The sequence below is a fragment of the Vigna umbellata genome, chromosome 5 (assembly GCF_029865625.1).
Source record: "Vigna umbellata cultivar VRB3 chromosome 5, Vumbellata_1.0, whole genome shotgun sequence".
Taxonomy (NCBI): Eukaryota; Viridiplantae; Streptophyta; class Magnoliopsida; order Fabales; family Fabaceae; genus Vigna; species Vigna umbellata.
Genome location: NC_142169.1, coordinates 57,907,994 through 57,930,866, shown reverse-complemented (window position 1 = coordinate 57,930,866; position 22,873 = coordinate 57,907,994). Strand labels below are relative to the sequence as shown.

Here is a 22,873-nt window from a genome sequence, read left to right as displayed (position 1 = left end):
CTTTTTAATTTATAATATGTAATTTTGAATAAAAATATTACTTACTTAATTATACTTAAAAATTTAATACTGAGTCCGAAAAATATTATCTCTGTAGCAAATGCATGGTGACCGGTGATGTGAATACAGCCGTACACGTGGCAGTGGTATGTTAAAAATATGCTTTGGTTGTTCCCGAAACATCTTCATGGTTCTTTCTACGTCCACGCTGGCATCTTCTTCATTCATTCATCTTCTTCAAAACCCGCGAACACTCTCCTCACTCCGTATAAATACGCTTCTTCTTCTCCACTTTCTCATCACTCAGCAAAGTCTCATAAACAATAAGCAAGCTCAGTTCTATCCATCAACAAATCTCAGCAAAACGATGTCGCTCATTCCAAGTTTCTTCGGCACAGGGCGAACGACCAACGTCTTCGACCCCTTCTCCCTCGACGTGTGGAACCCATTCGAAACCGCACTCTCCTTTCCGCGCTCCGAGGTGTCGAGCGAGACGGCGGCGATCGCCAACACTCGCATCGACTGGAAGGAGACCCCGGAGGCGCACGTGTTCAAAGCGGATCTCCCGGGGCTGAAGAAGGAAGAGGTGAAGGTGGAGATCGAGGAGGGAAGGGTGCTTCAAATCAGCGGACAGAGGACGAAGGAGAAAGAGGACAAGAACGACAAGTGGCACCGCGTGGAACGTAGCAGCGGCAGCTTCCTCCGCCGCTTCCGGCTGCCGGAGAACGCCAAAGTCAATGAGGTTAAGGCTGCTATGGAGAACGGAGTGCTCACTGTCACTGTTCCCAAGGAGGAAGTGAAGAAGCCCGATGTGAAACCCGTTCAGATCACTGGCTAGGCTCCCGAATGTTACCTATCTGCTCGGAATCAAACGATGATGTTGTGTCTTTACTTTATGTCTTTTTTTTCTCTCTTTATCTGTCTCAGTCTGACAGATGAATAAAATGTATGTGCTTGGAAGTGTTTGAAATTTTACTATTCCCTGCATATACACGGCGCAATATAAAAGTTATCGATCTTATTCTTAATAAAAATGTTTTTTTTCTAAATGATAAAAGGTGTTTTAACATATACTAATGATAATTTGATATAAGAATAACTCAAACATGGAGTCAGTTTTAGCAAATAATTATTAACTGACCATAGTTGTATAGTTGTATGAGTATATATATATCAATTGGAGTTAATATCATTCATTTATGGGTATAGAAATATTAGCAGGTATTAATGAGTTAGATTTATGTTTTACAAATATATTGATATTAGTATTGATTATTGAGATCGATTGATTAAAAATATTAATAAATATGTTTGATTATCATAAGTTTTATAAATATAAATATATAAATAAAATAATTTAGATTTATTGAAAAGAATATTTGACTTATTTTGAAGAGAATTTTCTGTGGGTCAACAACTAACCAAATTAATAACTTATTAAAATGATTTGAAAAAAATATCTGACTTGTTTCGAAGAATAAAAAATTAAACGATAAGGACGATCGACTCTTAAACCTTTTCAACAGAAACAATAGCTAATATGGATATCAGTTCTCTTTAAAATAGATATTATGTTGAAGTTCACTTTTAGGATAAATGTTTTTTTTTCTGGTAACATTCTTCGATGTAAATGTCAACATGCATGGGTAAGAAGGGAAGAAAAATAGAACGTGCATGTCAGAACAAGATAAAAGCTGGTAGAACTGAGATTGATGTCTTGAAGGAATTTGGAACTATAAATAAACGTTTTGTAACTGTAGACGTAGGTCCAAGCTGGCTTTAAACTCATTGAAAAAATAAACTCAGTTAAAAAATCTTAGAGTTATTTTAAGAAAAAAGATATGTTATCTTAACATTGACAACATTTTGATATATGTGTTATTTTTAAAGACTTACGTACTCGTGAAAAAATTTGTTAACATATTATTCTCCTTATTTTAAAGACTTTTTAATTTAAGTGTTAAGTCAAGGAAGAGCAGGTGCGAATTCTTTTAACATATAATTACTTTTTTCTTTGTTATTGCACTGAAAATTAAATTCTCTCATATTTTTCTCTTCTCTAACTATTGTCCAATCCTTTCCTTATATATGGTTTATTTTGTATAGTAGTAAGAAAAAAACTTAATTTATCAGGAAGTATATCTATTTGTTCTCGCTTTTTAAAAAATATTAATTTTGTTAATGTGTATCAATTTTATCTATTTTTAAATAGTTAATATTAATTTATTATTAGATGGGTTGTGGTTGAAATTTGGTGGTGTGGTGATATTTATTTTCTGACTACAAGAACTTTTGGATATGGAAATTTGAGATTAGGATTTAGAAAAAAAGTTATTAAATGTTTACAAATTGAGGATTCAACAATGAAAAAGAAAAATGAAATTGAAAATTTTATCGTTGAAAGAGGAAAATCAAGTTTTTTTTAATAATGAAGTGCGTTCTATTAAAGGTTGAAGATGCATTGAAGTGAAAATTTGAGATTAATTAGATTAAAAAAAAGTAGTTTTATGAATTAAAGATTCCAGAATTGGGCATTTCATTGATGACAAAGTGAAAATGGAAAATCGAGCTTTCTTTAATAGTACGGTGAGTTTCATTAAACATCCGAAAGTGTGTTGGTGTCGAATATACATATTGGGTTTTCAGATGTGAAAATTTGGAATTAAGGTTTAGAAAAAAATTAAGTCAATGAACATTTACGAATTCAAGATTCCAACAGCAAAAAAAGAAACGAAATTGGAGATTTCATTGACAACGAAATGAAAGTGAAAAATCAAGTTTTCTTTGATAGTGAAATGGGTTCCATTGAAGATCAAAGGTACGCTAGTATTGAATATATATGATTGTGTGTGTTTATTTTGGGCTTTCTCATACGAAAATTTGAAATTAGGATTTAGAAAAAAAATTTGTGGGTGAACATTTATGAATTGGGAATTCCAACAACAAAGAAGAGAAGTGAAATTAAGGATTTTATTGACTACAAACTGAAAGTGGAAAATCAAGTTTTCTTTAACAGCGAAGTGAGTTCCATTGAAAATGGAAGGTTCTCTTGAAGAACATCATTGCACATTACATATTTATAAAGTTTTACTCATTGCAAATGTGTTTTGTCACATCACCACACATTTAAAGTAGTTTCTGAAAAATTAATGGAATGACCTTGATTGATGCACAATACACATTTGAGAACAAAATTGACACTTTTTTAAAAGTGAGGACAAAGTAGACACATTGTCCTGAGAGTGGGGATCGCTTGAATAATTAAACCTAAAAGGACTTATCTTCTGGGTTTGGGGGTTTCTTTCTTTTTTTAGTTTTGAGAATGAAAATTATTCAAATATCCTTGATCTTAAAACTTAGAATCCATAATATATGAATGTATTTTTGTCTCCTAAAAGCGGTACACATTGCTAAAATATACCAACTGAAAAATGTTAGCAAACCCCTATATATATATATATATATATATATATATATATATATATATATATATATATGTTTGCTAACTTATGTCACCTTTTAAAGTGTATCAAATTTTAGTTGACAAAAATACCTTTATATATTATAGATTCTAAGTTTTAAGGTTTAAGCGTATTTGAATAATTTTTTATTTTTTTAATTTTTTTATTTTAAATTAAAAATAAAAATTATTAAAATATCCCTATGTTTAAAATATGTCTTTTTATGAATAAAATTTTTTTTTGTCTACTAAAATTTGGTACACTTTAAGAGGTTACATAAGTTTTATATATATATATATATATATATATATATATATATATATATATATATATATATATTACTATTTTTTAGAATTTTAACTAAAATAATAGATGAATATCTTCACGAAAATACTTAAGAGATTAAGAAATTGTTAGAATATTTGTTTTTCAATTGTTTAAAATTATTTCAGCTGAACTTAATCAAAATAATTGAATTTTAAAAATTTAGTACGTTTAATAGATGTTTTATATTTTAATAACTTTATTTATATTTAATTTTGTATTTATGTTTATATTGAACAGATATTAGTTTTTAGTTGAGATTTAGTATAAATGAGTATTTATATTAAATCTTGAAATTGTCGTGTGAATAATAGTTTAAAAAAATTATAATTTGTTGGTACATAAATATTAAGGCTAACTTTAAATACGATGCAATTTTGAATTGCAGTATTTTATAATATCTTTTACTACATATTTACCTGCACTATATTGTAATTTATTATTTTTATTTTGTGTATAGTTTAAAGAGTAATAGTTTCTGTTGAAATTTGTTAAATTTAAGAAAATAAAATTAATTTTTATATATTAATAAATTATGGGAATTTTTTTTAATAAAGAGGGTTTTCATATTTAATTACAAAAATAGGAATAAGGTTGAATGAAAAAATAAATGATTATTTAGAATGAGGTGAAATACCAGAATGAGGTTGAATGAGTTTCGTTCCCTCTGGTTTTCTCTCGTTTCACGAAAATGTTCTAAAGAATGAAAAGAGAGAAAAATAAATAAAAGAAGAATTAAAGAAGAAGAATGAGGTTGAATATATATATATATATTGTCATTTCAAAAATATATATTCTATTCATTTTAGCCAAATTTGATTTAGGTTTATAATGAATGAATTTTTATCATAATGAACAAAATAACATAAGAAGATTTATGTTGAGCCTTTGTCATGATCAACATGAATGATTTTTTTATGTAAAGCATACTTTTTTTTAATAAACTTTAATTATCTCATCCAAATAAATAATTTTAAAAAATCAATTCAAATTTAAAATTTTCAAAATTTATAAATTTTCTATCCAATAGTATGTAAATATCTTTCCTAATCGAATGGTATGTGTTATATATAGAATAAAGTTGTATATGAATTCATGATCACATTCAATCTAAAACTACTTTGAATACTTTCATTTTCTTTTTTAACATCTAAAACATGCTTCAAAAGGGGAAACAAAATATATAGTTAATTACACCAAAATAATTAGCGTGGTTAGTTAGGTTATATAAAGTCTAGGTTTTAAATAAATTAGAAATTTTGATACTTTAAAATACATTGGATAAATACAAACACCAATAAGAATTGAGCTCAACTACAAAAGAAACTGTTACCACTCTTTATAAAAAAACTTAAGGTAATGGGTTAATAGGTCTTTCATCTTTATATATTGCTCTACTTTCTCATTTTTATCCAATATAAAACTTAAACTCACACTTAAATTCCCAATAATATCAACTAACAATTTAATATGATTAAAGATAACAAATAGTTTTATTAAAATATTGAACTTCGCATTTCCTTAAATAATTTTATTGATGTCGTTACCAAAGTACATTATTCAAATAAACTTCCCTCCAAAATTATGTTTATATTCATAGTAGTCAATACCTCAACTTGTATTTACATAGGACAAAACTCTAAGGTGATATAAAAACATTTTACATCCACATGTAAACATTTTACAGCCACATAAATAAATAATTTTTACCTCTTATTTTCTAACTAATGGTTTCCTTAATTAATTCAATTTTTTTTTTTGTTGATGACCTAAACAACTGTTACGTTATTGGGTTCAAGATAAAAAAAAAATTCTTCTCTATCTTTTATTTAATATTTTTTTTCTCTTTAATAAAGCCTTGCATACACTACAGGTGGTGCCTTGTAGTGATATTTGACACTATTTAACAGAAATATTCTTTTTAGGATAGATGAATACAATTGTCATATAGACTAGTCAATCCTACAAACTACAATTCCTAGCATGATGAGCTTGGTGATGATGTTTGTGGGTCTAGATGGAGGTGTTACAATAAGTAAATATAATAATGTAAAACAATATATAAGTAGAAAAATCATATAATATGTTGTCTTAAGGTTTTGTAAAGGAAATTATATCAATTTTTTTATGTGAATAGTTTAGGTTCTCTCCAATAATTCCTTTCTAAAATTCATTGTTTTTTTTATTGGGATTTAGAGTAAGGGCATTCAAATTGGTGGCAAGATCTAAAGAATCATGTTATGTTGTTCTAACTGTTTCTGACCTAGTCTCGCGTAGCCTCTACATCCTATTCCATAGCCTAGTCCTCCTTACCTTTTGCCTTTGGCACTGATTCCCTATGAATTCAGCCAAGGTGCCAGAGCGGATCAACTTTGAGATCCTTCAAAACTGACACTCTTATGTGGTGTGTCCTTTGCTTTGTAGGAACATTTTTTCACTGGATCGACATTGAGGGGAGGTGGTCGATGTTCTAACAACTGGATGAGTTCTGGGTTGCATGCTTCCCTAGCATTCAGGGGGTGTACTGGTTGTATCGAGACGTGGCTCAGTCATTGACATTACCCTTTTTATTCTTCCCGTTGCTAGGGTGTTAGGCTTCTTCACTCTCTTTGGCTTGTTTTCTTCAATAGCCCTATACTTGGCTACTTGCTCCCTCAGATCATCCATGTAGTTCGACCTTTTTGTGAAGAGGGATTCAGAGAAAAGTTCGAGTTGAAGGCCATGTGAAGTTAAGTCTGGTTGTAGCGGTGAATCTCTCCATGAAGTTTCTGAGGGTCTTGTTTTCCCCCTACTCTATGTATTTCAAGGCGGTCGATGTGGTGGGTACCATTTTGTGGTTCGCGAACCGGGCCATGCATATGGTACTTAGCGTGTCGAAGAAGTCCACGCAATATGGGAGTAGCATATAGTAGTAGTCCGAAGTTGATCCATCCCAGGTGGTAGGGAACATCCTGTCAAATAACCTTTTATTCTGAGTATGAATACTAATATGGATTAGGTAGGCCTTTAGATGGGTAATTTGGTCGGTTGTCCATCGTATTTGCGAATGTTGATAAGGATTCCCTTTAGGATGCTAGCTCGTGCTACCTCCATTGTGAACGAGTAAAATTTTTCCCTGTCATAAGTAGTTGTTGGCCTTATCTTGGTAGTTTTGATGTTGGAGATGCCTTTGGTTAGCCTAATGTCTCCTGATTCATCTGTTTTTCCAGATGACCGGTAAAGCTTGGAGATCCCGATCGAATGGCAAGATCGACCGCAAGTTTCCTTATCTTTACGTTAGGTCGACCTACTACATTTCTTATAGGATTTATGTTTAGTAGATCAACTAGGACTTATGGGGAGTTTTGTCATGCTCTCAAATTGGGCTCCGCCTTGGGAATATGATAACCTTCTTCTTGACGACTCTCCCGACACGTTAAGGTCTGACTTCTGTCGCGCTACTTTTGGAGAAAGATTTCTCTCTTGTTTATGAGTGTCAAGTCTACACTATTGGATGAGGGGAGATCTCCCGCTCTAGGATGGTTAGCTTTTAGTTTAGTGTTTGGAGATTGTCCTAGTGATGGACAAATATGGTAGCGAGCTTCTTATACTGGTGTTTGTGTTGTTCATTTTAATGGATTAGTGGTTGTACTTGATTTTGAAGGACTGCTACTAGGTTGGATTTCACCCAGTGAGACAACTGAGCATGGCTTTAGGTAGTGATCATGGAAGAGTGAGGTCGGAACAAAGTTTTACTAGAACCACACGATGGACTTAAAATGTTATTACTAAGATATAGAGTGTATAAAAGAAAGTAAGTATAAGAGTGTATATTTCCTAGTAAAATACTGTGTGTATTTATTAATAAAATACCATATGTATCTATAAGGTTTCTATACCTATGACTTATATGATAAAAATAGATAATATCAATAAAAATAACAATTTATCATATATATATATATATATATATATATATATATATATATAATAATTAGCACAATAATCATAATATAATAATCAAACTATGTTAATATATGAATATTTATGTCAACAAATATATCTTAAAATATTACATAATTATTTTAAATCAACTATGACAAATAACTTTATTAGTAGATTCCATCACTTAAATATTTGTTAAACCATATATATACATCCATAAATTCATAAATGATATTACAATGGAAAATTCATTGTTTCAATTAAATACAAAACAATCCCAGCATCAAAACATAAGGTATGATATACATAGTAAAACATTGACGTCACCTTCAAATACCTTCAAGTATATTTTTTTTTACACTACACCATATTGAACACCTCCATGCATGAAGTGTATTTATAATTCAAAATTGTAATAAAATTGTATTAAGTCAGTTATTAATTAATCCACACAATCCAAAAATGTTCACGATAACTGCTGGCCTGATTTACGGAAATTAAATGGGTCCCTTTAATGCATTATTGAAAGATATTATAAGTATTCATCATGTTCAAACTTCAAACATATAAACCAGTGGCATTGTGATTCAGCAGAATTAACCTAGAGAGAAAGTGTCTTCATTAGTTGTTAAAGTTATACTTCAGACTTTAACTTATAGCAGGTAAAATATTTTTCATTTTGTTACGTTACATAGAATGGATCCTTAATGATTGAGAAAGAAACATTACAACACTTATGGGAAAAATATTGTCGGCACAAAAACCCTTTTTATTACCACTGATTTAAAATAATAAAAAATAGACACTTTTAGTAAAATGATATTTATTATCTTAAAAATATAAAGAAAATAACATTTTAAACATTTGTTTACTATTAATCACTTAAAATAATCATTGTGTACAATACTTTTACCCCGTTAAGTAGTTAAGAAACTAAAATATATTTTTCGATACCTTGTGATTTTCTATAGAAAAAAGTTTATAACTTTTTTTTTTCACAAGAAGAAAGTGATAATTTATTATTAATGTTTAGTCAGTGGTTTTTGTGTTGAATTAAGATGATGCTATGAAAGATTGTATACCTTTGGAATGCAAAAGCGAACGAGTAAAAGGGCAGCATCATCATTATCCGAACTTAGGTTCAATTAATTTTAAAGGGCAGCATGATGATTCATGATCATAATTGAAGCTAGCTTCCATTAATCTTAGTGAGTCGAATTTAAGACCAAACAACTTTTTGAGAACGTGCTTTATTAAGTTATTGAATTTCCCTACACTTGTCTCAACTTTTAAATATTTATTCTCACCGGGTTTTAAAATTTCCATTGCACTAACGACTTTTCTACATTACACTAATGGGTTTTTTACTTGCTTGTAATTACTTTTTTTCATTATTATTATTATTATTATTATTATAATAATAATAATAGTAACAATTTTGTATTCAATTGTTATTTTTTCTTATGTTTTATATACGATGATAGTTAGAAGTAATGGTCATTAAAACTTTGAGTCTCAACATATGACAACGATTCTAAGATAATTATTACAAGTTTGCTATAATGTTCTTTTCAACTATGGTTTTAGTGTATAGGTAGTTGACAATGTAAATCTAGTTCTTGCACTAATATAAAGAGAATTACTCACCAATTTGGTTACTGATATGTTCATTAATTTTATGAATTATGTAGAGTTGTTGGGTGACTTATCGCTTGGTAGGAAAAATTCAATTAATTGAGAACTCAAGAGGCTTGGTCGTTAAGCGAACTTTTAAATAAAATTCCTAGTAGTTTGGTTATTGGGAAATTCTTGTTAGACGAATTCATTTAGTTGAAAATCAGTGAGTTTTGATCATGAGGTGACTAAATTCTCGCTAAAAGGAGTTGTTTTTATAAAATATTTAGTGGCTAGTCATTGGGCAAGTGAAAATTTCATTAGGTGAGTCAAAATTCTCTAAATCTAGTGACACCTTTGGCTAAGTAAGCAAAATTTTGCTAAGTGAATTGCAACACATGCTTAATCCACTAGTAAGTCATTTGTTGGCTAAGCGAGAGAACATATTCTTAACTTAAAGAAAATAAGTTTTAGATGTGGTGTATTGTAAACATAGTTATTTACAAAGAAATTTCTATGAAGAGAAAAACCAGGTGATAAGAGTAAAAGGAAGTTCTTATAACCTAGTCTATAATATGAAAAAGAGTTGTGTCTGGTAGATCATTAAGATTTATTCTTCATACAAGTGGAACATGTTCTTATTAATGTAGTTATATTGTAGTTAGGGTTGAGCAAATAAATTGTATCCAACTGAACCCAAAGAAATTTGAAGTAAATTGAGCATATGTTTGAGTTAGATTGGATAAGCAGGTAATGTTGATAAATAAAATTCATTAAAATGAACAATTGTGGTCAGGCTCAAATAACACATTGGAATCTTATGGATATTTGACTAAACTCGAATTTATATTTTAAAATTCATAAATTTGTAAATATATTTTAATATTTTTTTAATATGATACTGTACTGTTAAAATCTATATGTAAAATCATAATCTATTATAATAATCATTATTAAAATTATACCTTTCTTTTTTTAAGTTAAAGATTCACTATATTTATGTCATTCGTTCCAAACAAAAAAAAATTTTTCCTTAAAAAAATTTAATTTAATAATATATCCATAATCTAAAACCCTAGCTGAAATACAAACAACCAAATCCAATTAGCCTGATAAATCAAATGGTTGAATATAACTTTCAAAATGTTAAATTTGAGTTATATTGGATTGGTCAGGTTGGATTTGAATTCAATCCAACTTGATTGATGCTCATCCCTAATTGTAGTAACAACTTAATTAAGATTATCTGATGAACGTAGATCTATGATATTTTAACACATAGTCTTCTAGAAGTAGAGTTATGTCTTTGTGATATATGATGTCAATAATTTGTCAATGAGAAATAGTCAATTGATTTGAGAACCTGCAAAATTACGCATCTTCCGTGAAAACCTGCAAAATCCCAAATCACACCATCATTGAACTTGTTCAACCTCTATTGATAACGCAAAACCATCTACAAGGAGCGAAACCCCCAAATCACTTTCTATTAAATACAGAAATCAAAATCAACCACAAGCTACAAAATTTAGGGTTTTTGATTTGGGGAAGAGGGTGATCACGTGTCGATGTGATGATGTGAGTCAACCACTATGAGCATTATTGTGTGATAGCCCATTATGTTTTTTTGATGTGGACTCTACTACCGTTAGCGATTTAGACGTCCTCAGCGAAAATGATTATATTGAACAAATTTTATAAAAAAGAAATGATCACTTTGAATTCCAAAAAAACTCGAGGACCCCTTTAAACAAAAATGACGAAAATAAAAATAAAAATAAGTATTAAATCTTAATATAACTATAAAATAAGGATTCACAATTATTATAAAGTTTTTTTTAATATAAATAGGTAATCATTCGAAAATGATTTTAATAGAGTTAAGTATCATGTAAGCGATACATTAGTTGATTTATCAAAAACTCGAGTTAATGATAATAGATACTTGTTGAAACAATCACAAAATTTTTCCAACCTTTCATAAAATAATGATGAAGCAAGTTCCAAATATTTTTTTGAAAACTTATTGTTGTCTATGCTGGAAGTTAAAAATTGTTTAACTTCAAATATATCATATGTTATGAATATTCCTAATATATTCTATTATCATCTCAATTCTAATTCATCACTGAACAAATTGTAATATCATAATAAAAAGTTGTTGGAAAAGAATTGTAATTCCATGTAACTTTAGATATTCATTAAAAAAAAATAACGGTGTGACATGTGGCATCCCAAATATATAGCAGATATATATGCAAAGACATCACCAATTTATAATATTAGAAAGCACTTAAGAGATGTACTTAAAGTATTATAAGATTACAGTCTTCTACAATTTGCTAAGAAATTAAAACTTCAAGCACTAGAGTATTCCAAAATATGCCCAGAATTTGAAACTTAAAACATAACAAGGTTCTTCAAAATGACATAAGAGAACTAAGAATTCCTAGTGAGTCTAAGCTGCAGCATCATCTTCATTTCTCTCTAATGTTGCCTCCAAAGAAACCTCATCTTCCTCTGCTCACATCCAAGTGGATGATCATTGCAAAAGAAAACACATACAACAAGCACACAAACAAGCAAGGGTGAGCTAATTATATAAAAGCATGCCTCATATCGAGCACATAACATACAGGAGTTAACTTAAATCAAAGCAGTTTAAGACATACATCTTAGCATGTTATCTTCTAGACTTGACTCGTCCGGACTTTAGAATGATAGTCGAGCTATGGCGGGTCCTACACTCGTGGTGATTTATGAAACTTGGGTTCCCCACCCTGCCACACTCACGAGGTTAGCCTGCTCCGGGCCTTAAGACATTCTGGAAGCCCCAAGACTAAGACCTCCTGCTACTCCTCACCACATGGATTAATCCCTCTACTTGAGTATGATTAGCCATTGGAGTTTTAGAATGACCCCCAAGACTGAGCTCCTACTTTCATTCTAAAACACTAAGGATCTCACCAAGAGATCCTCCCCAGATGGAACTTTGGATCATACTTTCATCACTTTATAATCATATACTTTCTGCCAAAATCAACATATAGACAATCTCAACAATATACAATACTCACCACTCATAAATTATAAAAATAACATTTCCACAATTGAATATAAGTTAATCAATACCAAGAACCAAACAGTTCCAACTAACCCATAACAGCTCATAAAATACATCAATTTATACATACATACAAGTAATATAATTATTGATTAACACTCACGTTTCAATCTAAGAAACAACTATCCTTACTTTATATATATATATATATATATATATATATATATATATATATATATATATATATATATATGATACGTATAGTATCTTGTAAATATACATATTTATATTATATTAGAAGCATATCAAACTCTCTTTTCAGGCACCTGTTTTACTGCAAGCAAGGCTACTCTGGATTCTAAATTAATCATAACTAACAGCCCATCCTATAAATCATAAAGTGCAAAATGGATATTGGAGTTATTGTTTGGAAATACCAACGCACCATTAAACTAATATATATATATATATATATATATATATATATATATATATATATATATATATTACGTATTTTATATTATAAATATATATATATATATTTACATTATATTATACATATATGATACGTAAAGTTATAAATATATATTTTTATATTATATTAAACTAATATATATTATATTAAATATATATATATATATATATATATATATATATATTTATATATGGATTCTTACTTTAAATTCCAAACACACAGTGACTGATTTCCTAAAATTATAATTGACTAGAAATTAACACATGATAACTTTATGCATCTATATTCAACTTGTTTTATTTTATTTTCATCCTAGTAGAGATCTTTCTTTAACCCAATTGGTCACCAGAGAGGACTCAGATGTATGAACGCATCAAACTCACCTTCGACGCCAGCACATATGACTAGTCACAACTGACTGGACCAGGCCAAGGTTGCTCTATGATCAGGGATGTGCCAAGTCAGGTTTTTAAGGTTCCTCTATCCTACCAACAAAGAAAGGCTCTCAACAATTAACAATTAATTTATTTAAATTATCTACCTTGTGCTCTTATGCTCAAAATATGAAATGCCTAATTTTAATATTTTCACTTCCTCTCACAGCAACCTCAAACAGTACCTGTACATCTATTTAATACCCATATACATGCTATTACAGAACCCTTACTCCAGACCTCCCAACAAGATCAATTTCAGCCAACAAACTCATTCAAAATAGATTAAATTCATCACATCACAACATGCACAATTTCACAGTTTCAGTTATAACACCCAATACAATAAAAGTCATAAAACAGTTTCATAGAGCACACCAATTCAACATTCATATGCATATAGTTTTATAAAATAAATTCATACAAAAATAATTAGCTCCCCTTACCTAGAAAGCTTAACCATACCACTCCTACCTGGAAAGCTTAACCGTACCACTCCTAGGAACGTTCTATCAGTACCTCCTCACAGAGGCGAGTTTGACAGCACCTATAAGCCACCAAAAATTGGTGCAGAGCACATTTCTTAGAGTTGGAAGGGACAGAGAAACTAAAGAAAAACTACCAGAAACAGGCAACCAGCAAGTTGCATGGCTTAGATTCAAGAACGGTTGAAGAAAAGGGAAAAACACTTACCGGTCGGAATGGAAAAACATTCGGTTCAAACTGTCCCTTGGTGCAGCGAGCGCGGAAACACCTTCAAATCAACATTTGATCGGTTCAGTGAAGAGAAAATCTAGAGAGAAGGTAGAGAGAATTTTAGGGCAAGGGTTTTAGAGAGAGAAAGAAAGCTGACAAAATGAAGGAATTCTGATCTTTAGAAAACCCCTTCCTAAGGTCATGGGTCCTTAGCTTATGGGCTGACTGCCTCAACATAAGACCCAATAACCTTATTATTTTCAGGCTCTTACATGACACATTTTTATATTTAATTAATATATAGTATAAGAATAAAATTGTCCACAATTTTTTTTATTTTTCTAAAAATAAAAAAATAAAAAAGTTAATATCAAATAAATATAAAAAAATTATATTATATATATATATATATATATATATATTAAAATATATATTTTTAATCAAAACTGACTTATAACATCGATGAGGATTATATAAATATAGGATCAATTTTCTAAAAAGACCTAAGTTTAAAAAGCATATTCTAATTAGACCTGAATTAAACCAAAGTGGGATCTAAATTAATACGTACTATATTTGAACAATCTTTTGACGCTAAATAAAATTATAGTTTGACCCTTCGATCATGATCTTTCACGCATTCATATATATATATATATATATTCAGGAAACCAAAGTTTCAATTTAACCTAATTAACTTTATAGTACTCTTCGTATCATTTAAATTCAATCTTTCACATCATCTACACTACCATAAATTTTTTAAACATTTCTAAAGTCAAAAGGCCAACTGTACAAATAAAATATTTATTGCACGTTACACTACGAAACACATGTTAAGTAACCAAGTGAATGTATTTGCAAAATAAAGTAAAATAGGTTTTAATTAAATAGACTATTTGAATATGAAATTATTGCGTGCAAATATGAGCCACTCCACTAATAATTATTCGTTCTACAGTAACATATCAATTCTTTATACATTATTTTGCATGTGAAGCTACATGCTTTTTGAAAATGGTGTTCACGATTGTAACTTTTATTATCAATTAAGTGAATTAACTAATATTTGCATGTACAATAGAATAAAGTGAAAAATAAAAGTTTAAAAAATTAAAAATATGTTTAATTCTTAGTTTTTTTTTTTCATTTTCCATAAATTATACTGAGACGTCAATATTTTTAATTTTTAGCTAATTATTGTGAGGAAGTTTAAAATTTGCATAATAAAGATGAGAAAGTTATGCTTTTTCTTTTTTAATTAAAAGGTTTTAAAATTTATAGTAAAAAAGTATTTTATTTTCTCCTATTAGAAACTTATGTTTTTATATTAAATCTTGAAAATATTGAAATATTTTTTAGGATATATATTATATTAGCACTCTAAGTTCACATTTTTTGGGATAAAGAAAATTATTGCATTTTATTCTTTTAGTGAAAATATGATGTCATTGTGTAAAAATATTTCATTTTAAAAATTTAAATTATTTGTTCTTTTTTAAAATTTCTTTTAAGTTAATATTTTCCTTTCCTATCTGATCAAATTTCGTTAATTTTTCTTAAAAATTAATTAATTTATTATGTCTAATTATTCAATTTTCATGTTACTTTAAACATTTTTACATTAAAATAATAATAATTCAATTAAAATGTAGTGGAAATGTGAATACATCTAATACTATTATCTAACTATTACATATATGGTACATAATAAATATGTTGATTTTATAATAATCACTGAAAAATCATATACAATATTTTTATTGGTTGAACATTGGCAATGTAAGTAAACTAAATAATCATTAATTATTTAAAAAGGAATCCTAAATATTTGTTAGATTCTTCACATCTTAAACATTTCATTTCAAAATTTACAATCTTACATATTTTTTTGTGTAGCAATGCCATAAGAACTTTTTGTCAGAAGACTTGGGAAAAATAATAAATCCGCAAAATATAAATTATGCTAAACAGGAATTTTTGTTGTTATTTTATAAACAAATATTAAATAATATATTTTTGTTTTCCTTTTAAGAATTCTTAATATTTTATGTGTTGGCAACGTGGGGAGGAAGAAAGACGAGAGATTGCGCGTTATTGTGTTAGAAACAGAGCATCGATCGGAAAAAACAGAACTCAGAAGGGAATGGCCACACAGACGCAAGATTCACCTTCAAACCCTAACCCTAATCCCAATGCCACGTCACCGACGCCGTCTTCTTCGTTGTTCTTTCGCGGCGCCGGTGCTTCCGCAGCTCCCTTCGCCGGCTCCGGCGAGTCCCACTCGCACCACCGGAGAGCACTCTCGGAGGTCAGTTACCGGCTTCCGGACGACATGATGGACCTCTCGCCGTCGGATCCGTTCAACGGCGGATCCTCGACGGCGAGCCTAGAGGAGATCGGATCCGAGGACGACCTCTTCTCCACCTACATTGACGTTGAAAAGCTCGGCAGTGGCGCTAACGGCGCCGGCCGCGGTGGAAATGGATCGGATCAGAGCGGTTACGGAAACGGCGCCGGTACTAGCGAACACAACGACGGCGAGAAGAGTCCGAGAGCTGCAGAGGCGCGGCCGAGACACCGGCACAGTAGCTCCGTCGACGGTTCCTCGTCGACAAACATGTTCGGAGAGATCATGGAAGCGAAGAAAGCAATGCCTCCTGATAAGCTAGCGGAACTTTGGAACATTGATCCAAAGCGTGCCAAGAGGTCTCTTCTATCATCCTTCACTTTAAATTTTTCCGAATTTATTTTCGTGAAAGATGCTTATAGTTTTCGCCTTTAGATTTCGGTTTCAGAATCCTAATGCAGGATATTAACGTTGATATCACGTAAATAACTCAACGTTTGTTTCATAATTAAATAATTAATTAATTGTTCTGTCCGAGATTTTAGAATTTCGCGTTGCTCCAGGGAGTTTCCATATTAGTTACTTTTTACTCACATATGCCTATTCTTTGATTATGTAATTTCCTTTTAATATTGAAAATTAGAGTTGGCTTGTAAATGTATTTAGATGATGCGCCACTGTTTCGGGCTCAATTGTCATTGATAGGAGAATCTTGTATGTTTGACATGACAATGATTTGGATAGTTGCTTGTTTTCGTACTGTTCTTTGGTCAACAGTTTGTTTCATAACTCCAGTGCGTGTATAGATTTTACGTTACGTGATCATTCAATGGATAGTGGCATTTATACACAGTCACACTACTGAATCATTAAATTGTATACTTACTGAGACGTGATTGATTTATGAATAGATAGGGAGAATATTTCACCCTGCCGTTGCTTTTTTAACTTCAAAACTGGGGACAATCGTTAGAAAGTATGAATGTTGTGGTGCATTTCCGTTGCATGATCAGTCTGGAGGATTCGAAGCCCGCAATATAATTGTAATTGCTGATTGCTACTTAAACGATCTGTCATTATACTATTCTCTTTTTCTGTCGGAAAATTATGTTAAATCTAATTATAATGGTTTTTATAAAGTGATACGTTAAAAGTTCTGAATATGCAGAGAGACAATTATGAATCTTCTTCCTTTATAGTCTAAATTATTTTGATATAATAAATATATAACGGCCGTGTAATTATGATTTCTAACAGTTGAACGTTTAAAATAGGGATGGGAGTTCTGCGAATGCGAGTGAGTGAGGGTTATGCCAGAGATACTGCTTTCTAGTTTCATTTATCTTCCGTACCTGCATTTTGGTAGCTGCCATGCATTTGTTTTGTTATTCTCAACAAGTATTGTTGTTTTGTATAGAATACTAGCTAATCGGCAATCTGCTGCGCGTTCAAAAGAAAGAAAGGCGCGCTATATACAAGAACTAGAGCGCAAAGTTCAGACCCTCCAAACCGAGGCAACAACACTTTCTGCCCAACTCACATTGTACCAGGTTTGTTGTTGATTTTCATCTATATGTACTACTTAAGTATTTGTCATCCCCCCTTCAAAGAAACAGAGGCGATAATGTTTATTGGCTCTGCATTTTATTGGCTTCATGTTTTTTTCCAGAAATCTTTTAGAAGTTGGCTGGCCTACATTAAAGCCTGCTACATTTTTTCTCTTGTTTTGATTCTTATTATATTACATTATTAGCTGCAAAAATTGATTCGACCTTATGTGAGCAATGCGCATATCTGTTCCCTTTGTCTCAAATAATGCACTAAAAATATAACAGGATAAATATCTTTATTGGTATTATTTTAATGACTAGAATTTGACATAGGTGATTAGATGCAGTCTTGTCTTTCTTTTCACAAATTCCTCTATTTTTTTAATTCATAGTTTAGGGATTTAATTTTACAAATTACCTTGGTAATTCCTGGTACACTTACTGATTTTTTTTTCTTAAACTTCATATCTAGTTGACTTGCTTTTTCATGTATAAACTTGTGGCTGAATAAGAGTACAACTAATACCGTTTCTTGGTTACTTATAGAGGGATACAACTGGTCTGAGTAGTGAAAATACCGAGCTTAAGCTCCGTCTCCAAGCCATGGAGCAACAGGCACAACTTCGTGATGGTAACTGTTTTAGCCAATCACTTCCTTTAGATACAACGTCATACATATATTTTACATAATTATATGCTAATTTACCTCTGTTTTGTTGTAGCTCTTAATGATGCATTGATGAAGGAAGTTGAGAGGCTTAAGATTGCTACTGGCGAGGTATTGAACAACCACTCTGAGTCTTTCAATATGGGAATGCACCAGATGCCATTTGCAGGGTCAAATTTCTTTTCAATCCCACCACATTCAGGTCCTCCTAGTCACCAGAATATGCAGTTGCCTCCATATGGTCTCTCCCAATCTAGCATGCCAGCTCATCAGCTGCAACAAACAAATTCTCACCAAATCTCAGATATATTGCAAAACGACCAGCTTGGTCGTTTGCAGGGACTTGACATTAGTAGCAAAGGATCACCATTTGTGAAATCTGAAGGCCCTTCAATATCCGCAAATGATAGTAGTACTACGTTTTGAATTTGACGTAAATTGCTTGACCTGCTGACTTGTCCATGGCATCATTCCCTTCTCTTCAATTGTCTATAGTGTTGACGTGCAGTCATCTAATGAAGGTGCTCTGTTCCATTAAATATTCCTTTCAGATTAAGGATTAATTATTAATTGTTTATTCTTAGGGATGCTCCCCAAAAAGGCGAAGCAGCCCTGGGGTTTTGTCGCAAAACTTCACCCACGCAGTCATCTTGAAGCGTGGCATTTTGGTGTTTGTGGGTTTTAGATCACTGGGAATGAAAGGTCATTCTCATGGTATCTTACGAGGGGGAAGAATCTTGACCTACCCCTCTCCAGTCATTTGTATCATTATGTACCGTGATTTGTTGTTGTGTTCCATTTCAAGGATTGTAAGATGAATCAAAACCAAGGAAAGGATGTGTAAGATGGATTCTGTTCAGTTCAGTTCCTTCCATAAATGTCTCTTATTATTGTAGATCTAGGCATATTCACAATAGTTGTGTACACTAGAGTTTTAGAGACTGGACTTGTGTATTATTATGCTTCTCACTTTCTCGAATGAGGTATTTAATAACAGCTAGAATATCTTAGCTAACTGTGTCTGTTGATATTTTATAATAACTCACTCTGGTGGGGGACTGCATCAATGATGAATTTGGAGATAAGGTTTGAAATGTCCTCCACCACGTATTTTGATTTTGGCATTGGTAACAGCTACTGTCCTTTGTCGTAAGTTTTAGGGATAAGAACGACAATCGCCGTCCTCGTCGTTCTCTCTGTCTCTTCCTAACCTTTTAACTCTCTTTCTAGTTTCTCATCTACTTTTTGTCTTATAATACATTAAATTTCAAATCTGCATGGTCGGTCCCAAAACACTGAAAAGATAAAGGCATATTTGTGTTTTAGCAGCTGTCTTTTCTTAGGTGACCAATACCCAACTGTTTTTAACCTGCTACCTGAAGCAAATTTACCTGGATTATTGAAGTCCCTTTTTACCTGAGGGTCATTCATGATACAATAAAAATCTTAAGTGATGGGCTCTATTATTGTTGTGGGTAGGTCCCGGCCTGCCAATTTTTATAGGTATGGCCCATTTTAGTTAAAAGACTTTAATTGTTTAACTGATGGGCTATTTTTCGAAACAGTTTATTGATTGATTCATCAAATATAATTTAGAAGGAAGAATTAAAATTAAAAGAAATCTGTATATATATACACTAAATTACATTGTTGGAATATTTTAATAAAATTTAAGTAGAATAGAAATCATAGTATTATTACCATAGTAATCACTAACTAATAAATCTAAAAAAAATTAATTAGTGAGTTAATCCACCAGACCATTCCTAACTCAACTCATTTGAGTGTTAGATAGTGAGGATTCTAACAAATTGGTTGGTTGAAAGTGTCAACTTATCTCGCGAAAACTAGAAAACTAGAGATTAAACGAGTTGAACCTACGAGTTAAACATGTGTTTACTTCCCTTAATTATTGTAGTTCAAACTGAAAAATAATTATTATTTAAAATAAGACGTTAACATCGATACGTCATTTAATTGGCTTACGAAATAAATGGACAATATTTCTAATTAGCCCTTAATTTAAATTTCTCAATGATGACACGAGATGGAAATGATTTCAGTGATGATCAATCATGAAAATAACTTGAAAATGATTTCAGTGATGTAACTTAATAATTACATAAAAATCAAATTTGAAAAACCATCGATCTCTATGGAGATTAGAAACACACTAATAAACAAAAGAAACATTTTGGAAATATAAACCATTTAAAAAATAATCAATAACTTAGTTTAAAAATAAAGATATTAGCTTAAATAGAACCATTATATTAAATAAGTTACCAAGTGGATTGATCTTTAAGTTTAAATATTCAGTGAGAACATTTTGTTGTCTACAGTAATTTAATGTAACTCGAGTATGATTTTCAGGAGTAGATATTATGATCACTATATATAAAAAAAAGATAAAATAAAATAATTAATCGCTTTGTAAATTGAATATATGTCATGATAAAAAAAAATCACATTTTATGTGTCCTGATAAAAAAATATATATCACAAATCATAATAAAAACATACTTTTACAGATTTATTTTTATAAATATATATAAATATACATTGAAGTGTTTGGTGTTTGTGAGCTTTGGAATCTATTTCAACAGAATTTTTAGAGATCAACATATCATGTTCTAATGGACTCAGAACTTTTTTTTATATAAAGACAGCGTTTTGCAAGTTTAAACTGACTATTTTAATAAAAATATTTATAATTTATTCATATATTGATAAATATTTACAGTTTGAATTTATTGTTCTATTTTTTTATACTTAGTTTTGGTTGAATTGGTACGAGGGTAGGTCTTCATTCTTTGCTCTGTTCTCTTTTGATCGTCAATCCTCTTCGAGAACTCAATTCATTCCGATGGGTTGTCGACCTACAGAAGACACTCTGACACTCAAGTCATATATGTTTCATAAAGAGGTTTATATTTTATTATAATAGATCAAGATGTCTTTACCTGATCATTCACCTTGCTTTTATAGGCTTTGCAATTGTCCAGCCCATTGAATGTTTATTAATGCAATATATATATATTTTTACCTTAACATCATATATTCAGTGTATCCCAAATAATATACCCTGCCAATCATTCATAAATGTAATATATGCATATGATACGGTAATTACTCTCATTAATTACCCATTAATGCCCTTAAGTGTGCCTACCAGGTCGACTAGCACTTTCGTCCAGATGGGCGATCTACTGTCCTTATGTCTTTGATCGATCGTCTCTCTTCAGTCTCTTGTTGGCGGATCCTATATAGTTCATAAGTCCCCCAAGCCCGAGCGACTAGAACGAGTCGCGTAGGGTTTGAAAATGCCTAGGCTTCGAAATGGCGCGAAAGGAGGCTAATCGTGGTTGTAGTGAATTCGTCAATGGGCACTTGGCCGCTTGGAGAGTTTAGAGTGAGTTCGTCACTTGGTAGGTGCAGGGCCGCTCGGAGAGTTTATACTGAGTTCGTCACTAAGTGGGCGCATGGCCGCTCGGAGAGTTTAGAGTGAGTTCGTCACTAAGTGGGAGCATGGCCGCTCGAAGAGTTTAGAGTGAGTTCGTCACTAGGTGGGCGCATGGCCGCTCGGAGAGTTTAGAGTGAGTTCGTCACTAGGTGGGCACATGGCCGCTCGGAGAGTTTAGAGTGAGTTCGTCATTAGGTGGGCGCATGGCCTTTCAGAGAGTTTAGAGTGAGTTCGTCACTAGGTGGGCGCATGGCTGCTCAGACCTTCCTAATAAGGTTGAACGTAGGACTGAACCTTCCTAAAAAGGTTGAACGTAGGACTGGACCTTCCTGATAAGGTTGAACGTAGGACTGAACCTTCCTGATAAGGTTGAACGTAGGACTGAACCTTCCTGATAAGGTTGAACGTAGGACTGAACCTTCCTGATAAGGTTGAACGTACGACTGAACCTTCCTGATAAGATTGAACGTCAGACTGAACCTTCCTGATAAGGTTGAACGTAGGACTGAACCTTCCTGATAAGGTTGAACGTAGGACTGAACCTTCCTGATAAGGTTGAACGTAGGACTGAACCTTCCTGATAAGGTTGAACGTAGGACTGGACCTTCTTGATAAAGTTGAACGTAACACTAAACCTTCCTGGATAGTGAACGTAGGACTGAACCTTCTTGATAAAGTTGAATGTATGATTGAACCTTCCTGGATACTGAAGGTAGGATTGAACCTTCCTATGGAGGATATCTTTACTCACAAAAATATGAGTTAAACAAAATAAAGCAAATGTTTCAATATATTATAATTTATAAATTATAATGAAAAGTCATTGGAACTCACAAGGTTGATTTTTACTC

At 31.5% G+C, this 22,873-nt stretch overlaps 2 protein-coding genes across 2 annotated transcripts; both read left to right on the top strand.

Annotated features, from left to right (window-relative positions):
- Positions 1 to 232: 232 nt before the first annotated feature.
- LOC124824293 (17.5 kDa class I heat shock protein-like) lies at positions 233 to 989 on the top strand. Its single transcript, XM_047296705.2, has one exon. The coding sequence runs from the start codon at positions 368 to 370 to the stop codon at positions 836 to 838; it is 471 nt and encodes a 156-aa protein (XP_047152661.1). The 5' UTR covers positions 233 to 367; the 3' UTR covers positions 839 to 989.
- A 15,119-nt stretch (positions 990 to 16,108) lies between these two features.
- LOC124824292 (transcription factor RF2b-like) lies at positions 16,109 to 19,574 on the top strand. The gene is made up of 4 exons (XM_047296704.2): positions 16,109 to 16,701; positions 17,760 to 17,892; positions 18,439 to 18,523; positions 18,615 to 19,574. Exons 1-4 carry the CDS (start codon positions 16,139 to 16,141, stop codon positions 18,983 to 18,985), a joined length of 1,152 nt encoding a protein of 383 aa, XP_047152660.2. The 5' UTR covers positions 16,109 to 16,138; the 3' UTR covers positions 18,986 to 19,574.
- The last annotated feature ends 3,299 nt before the right edge of the window (positions 19,575 to 22,873 follow it).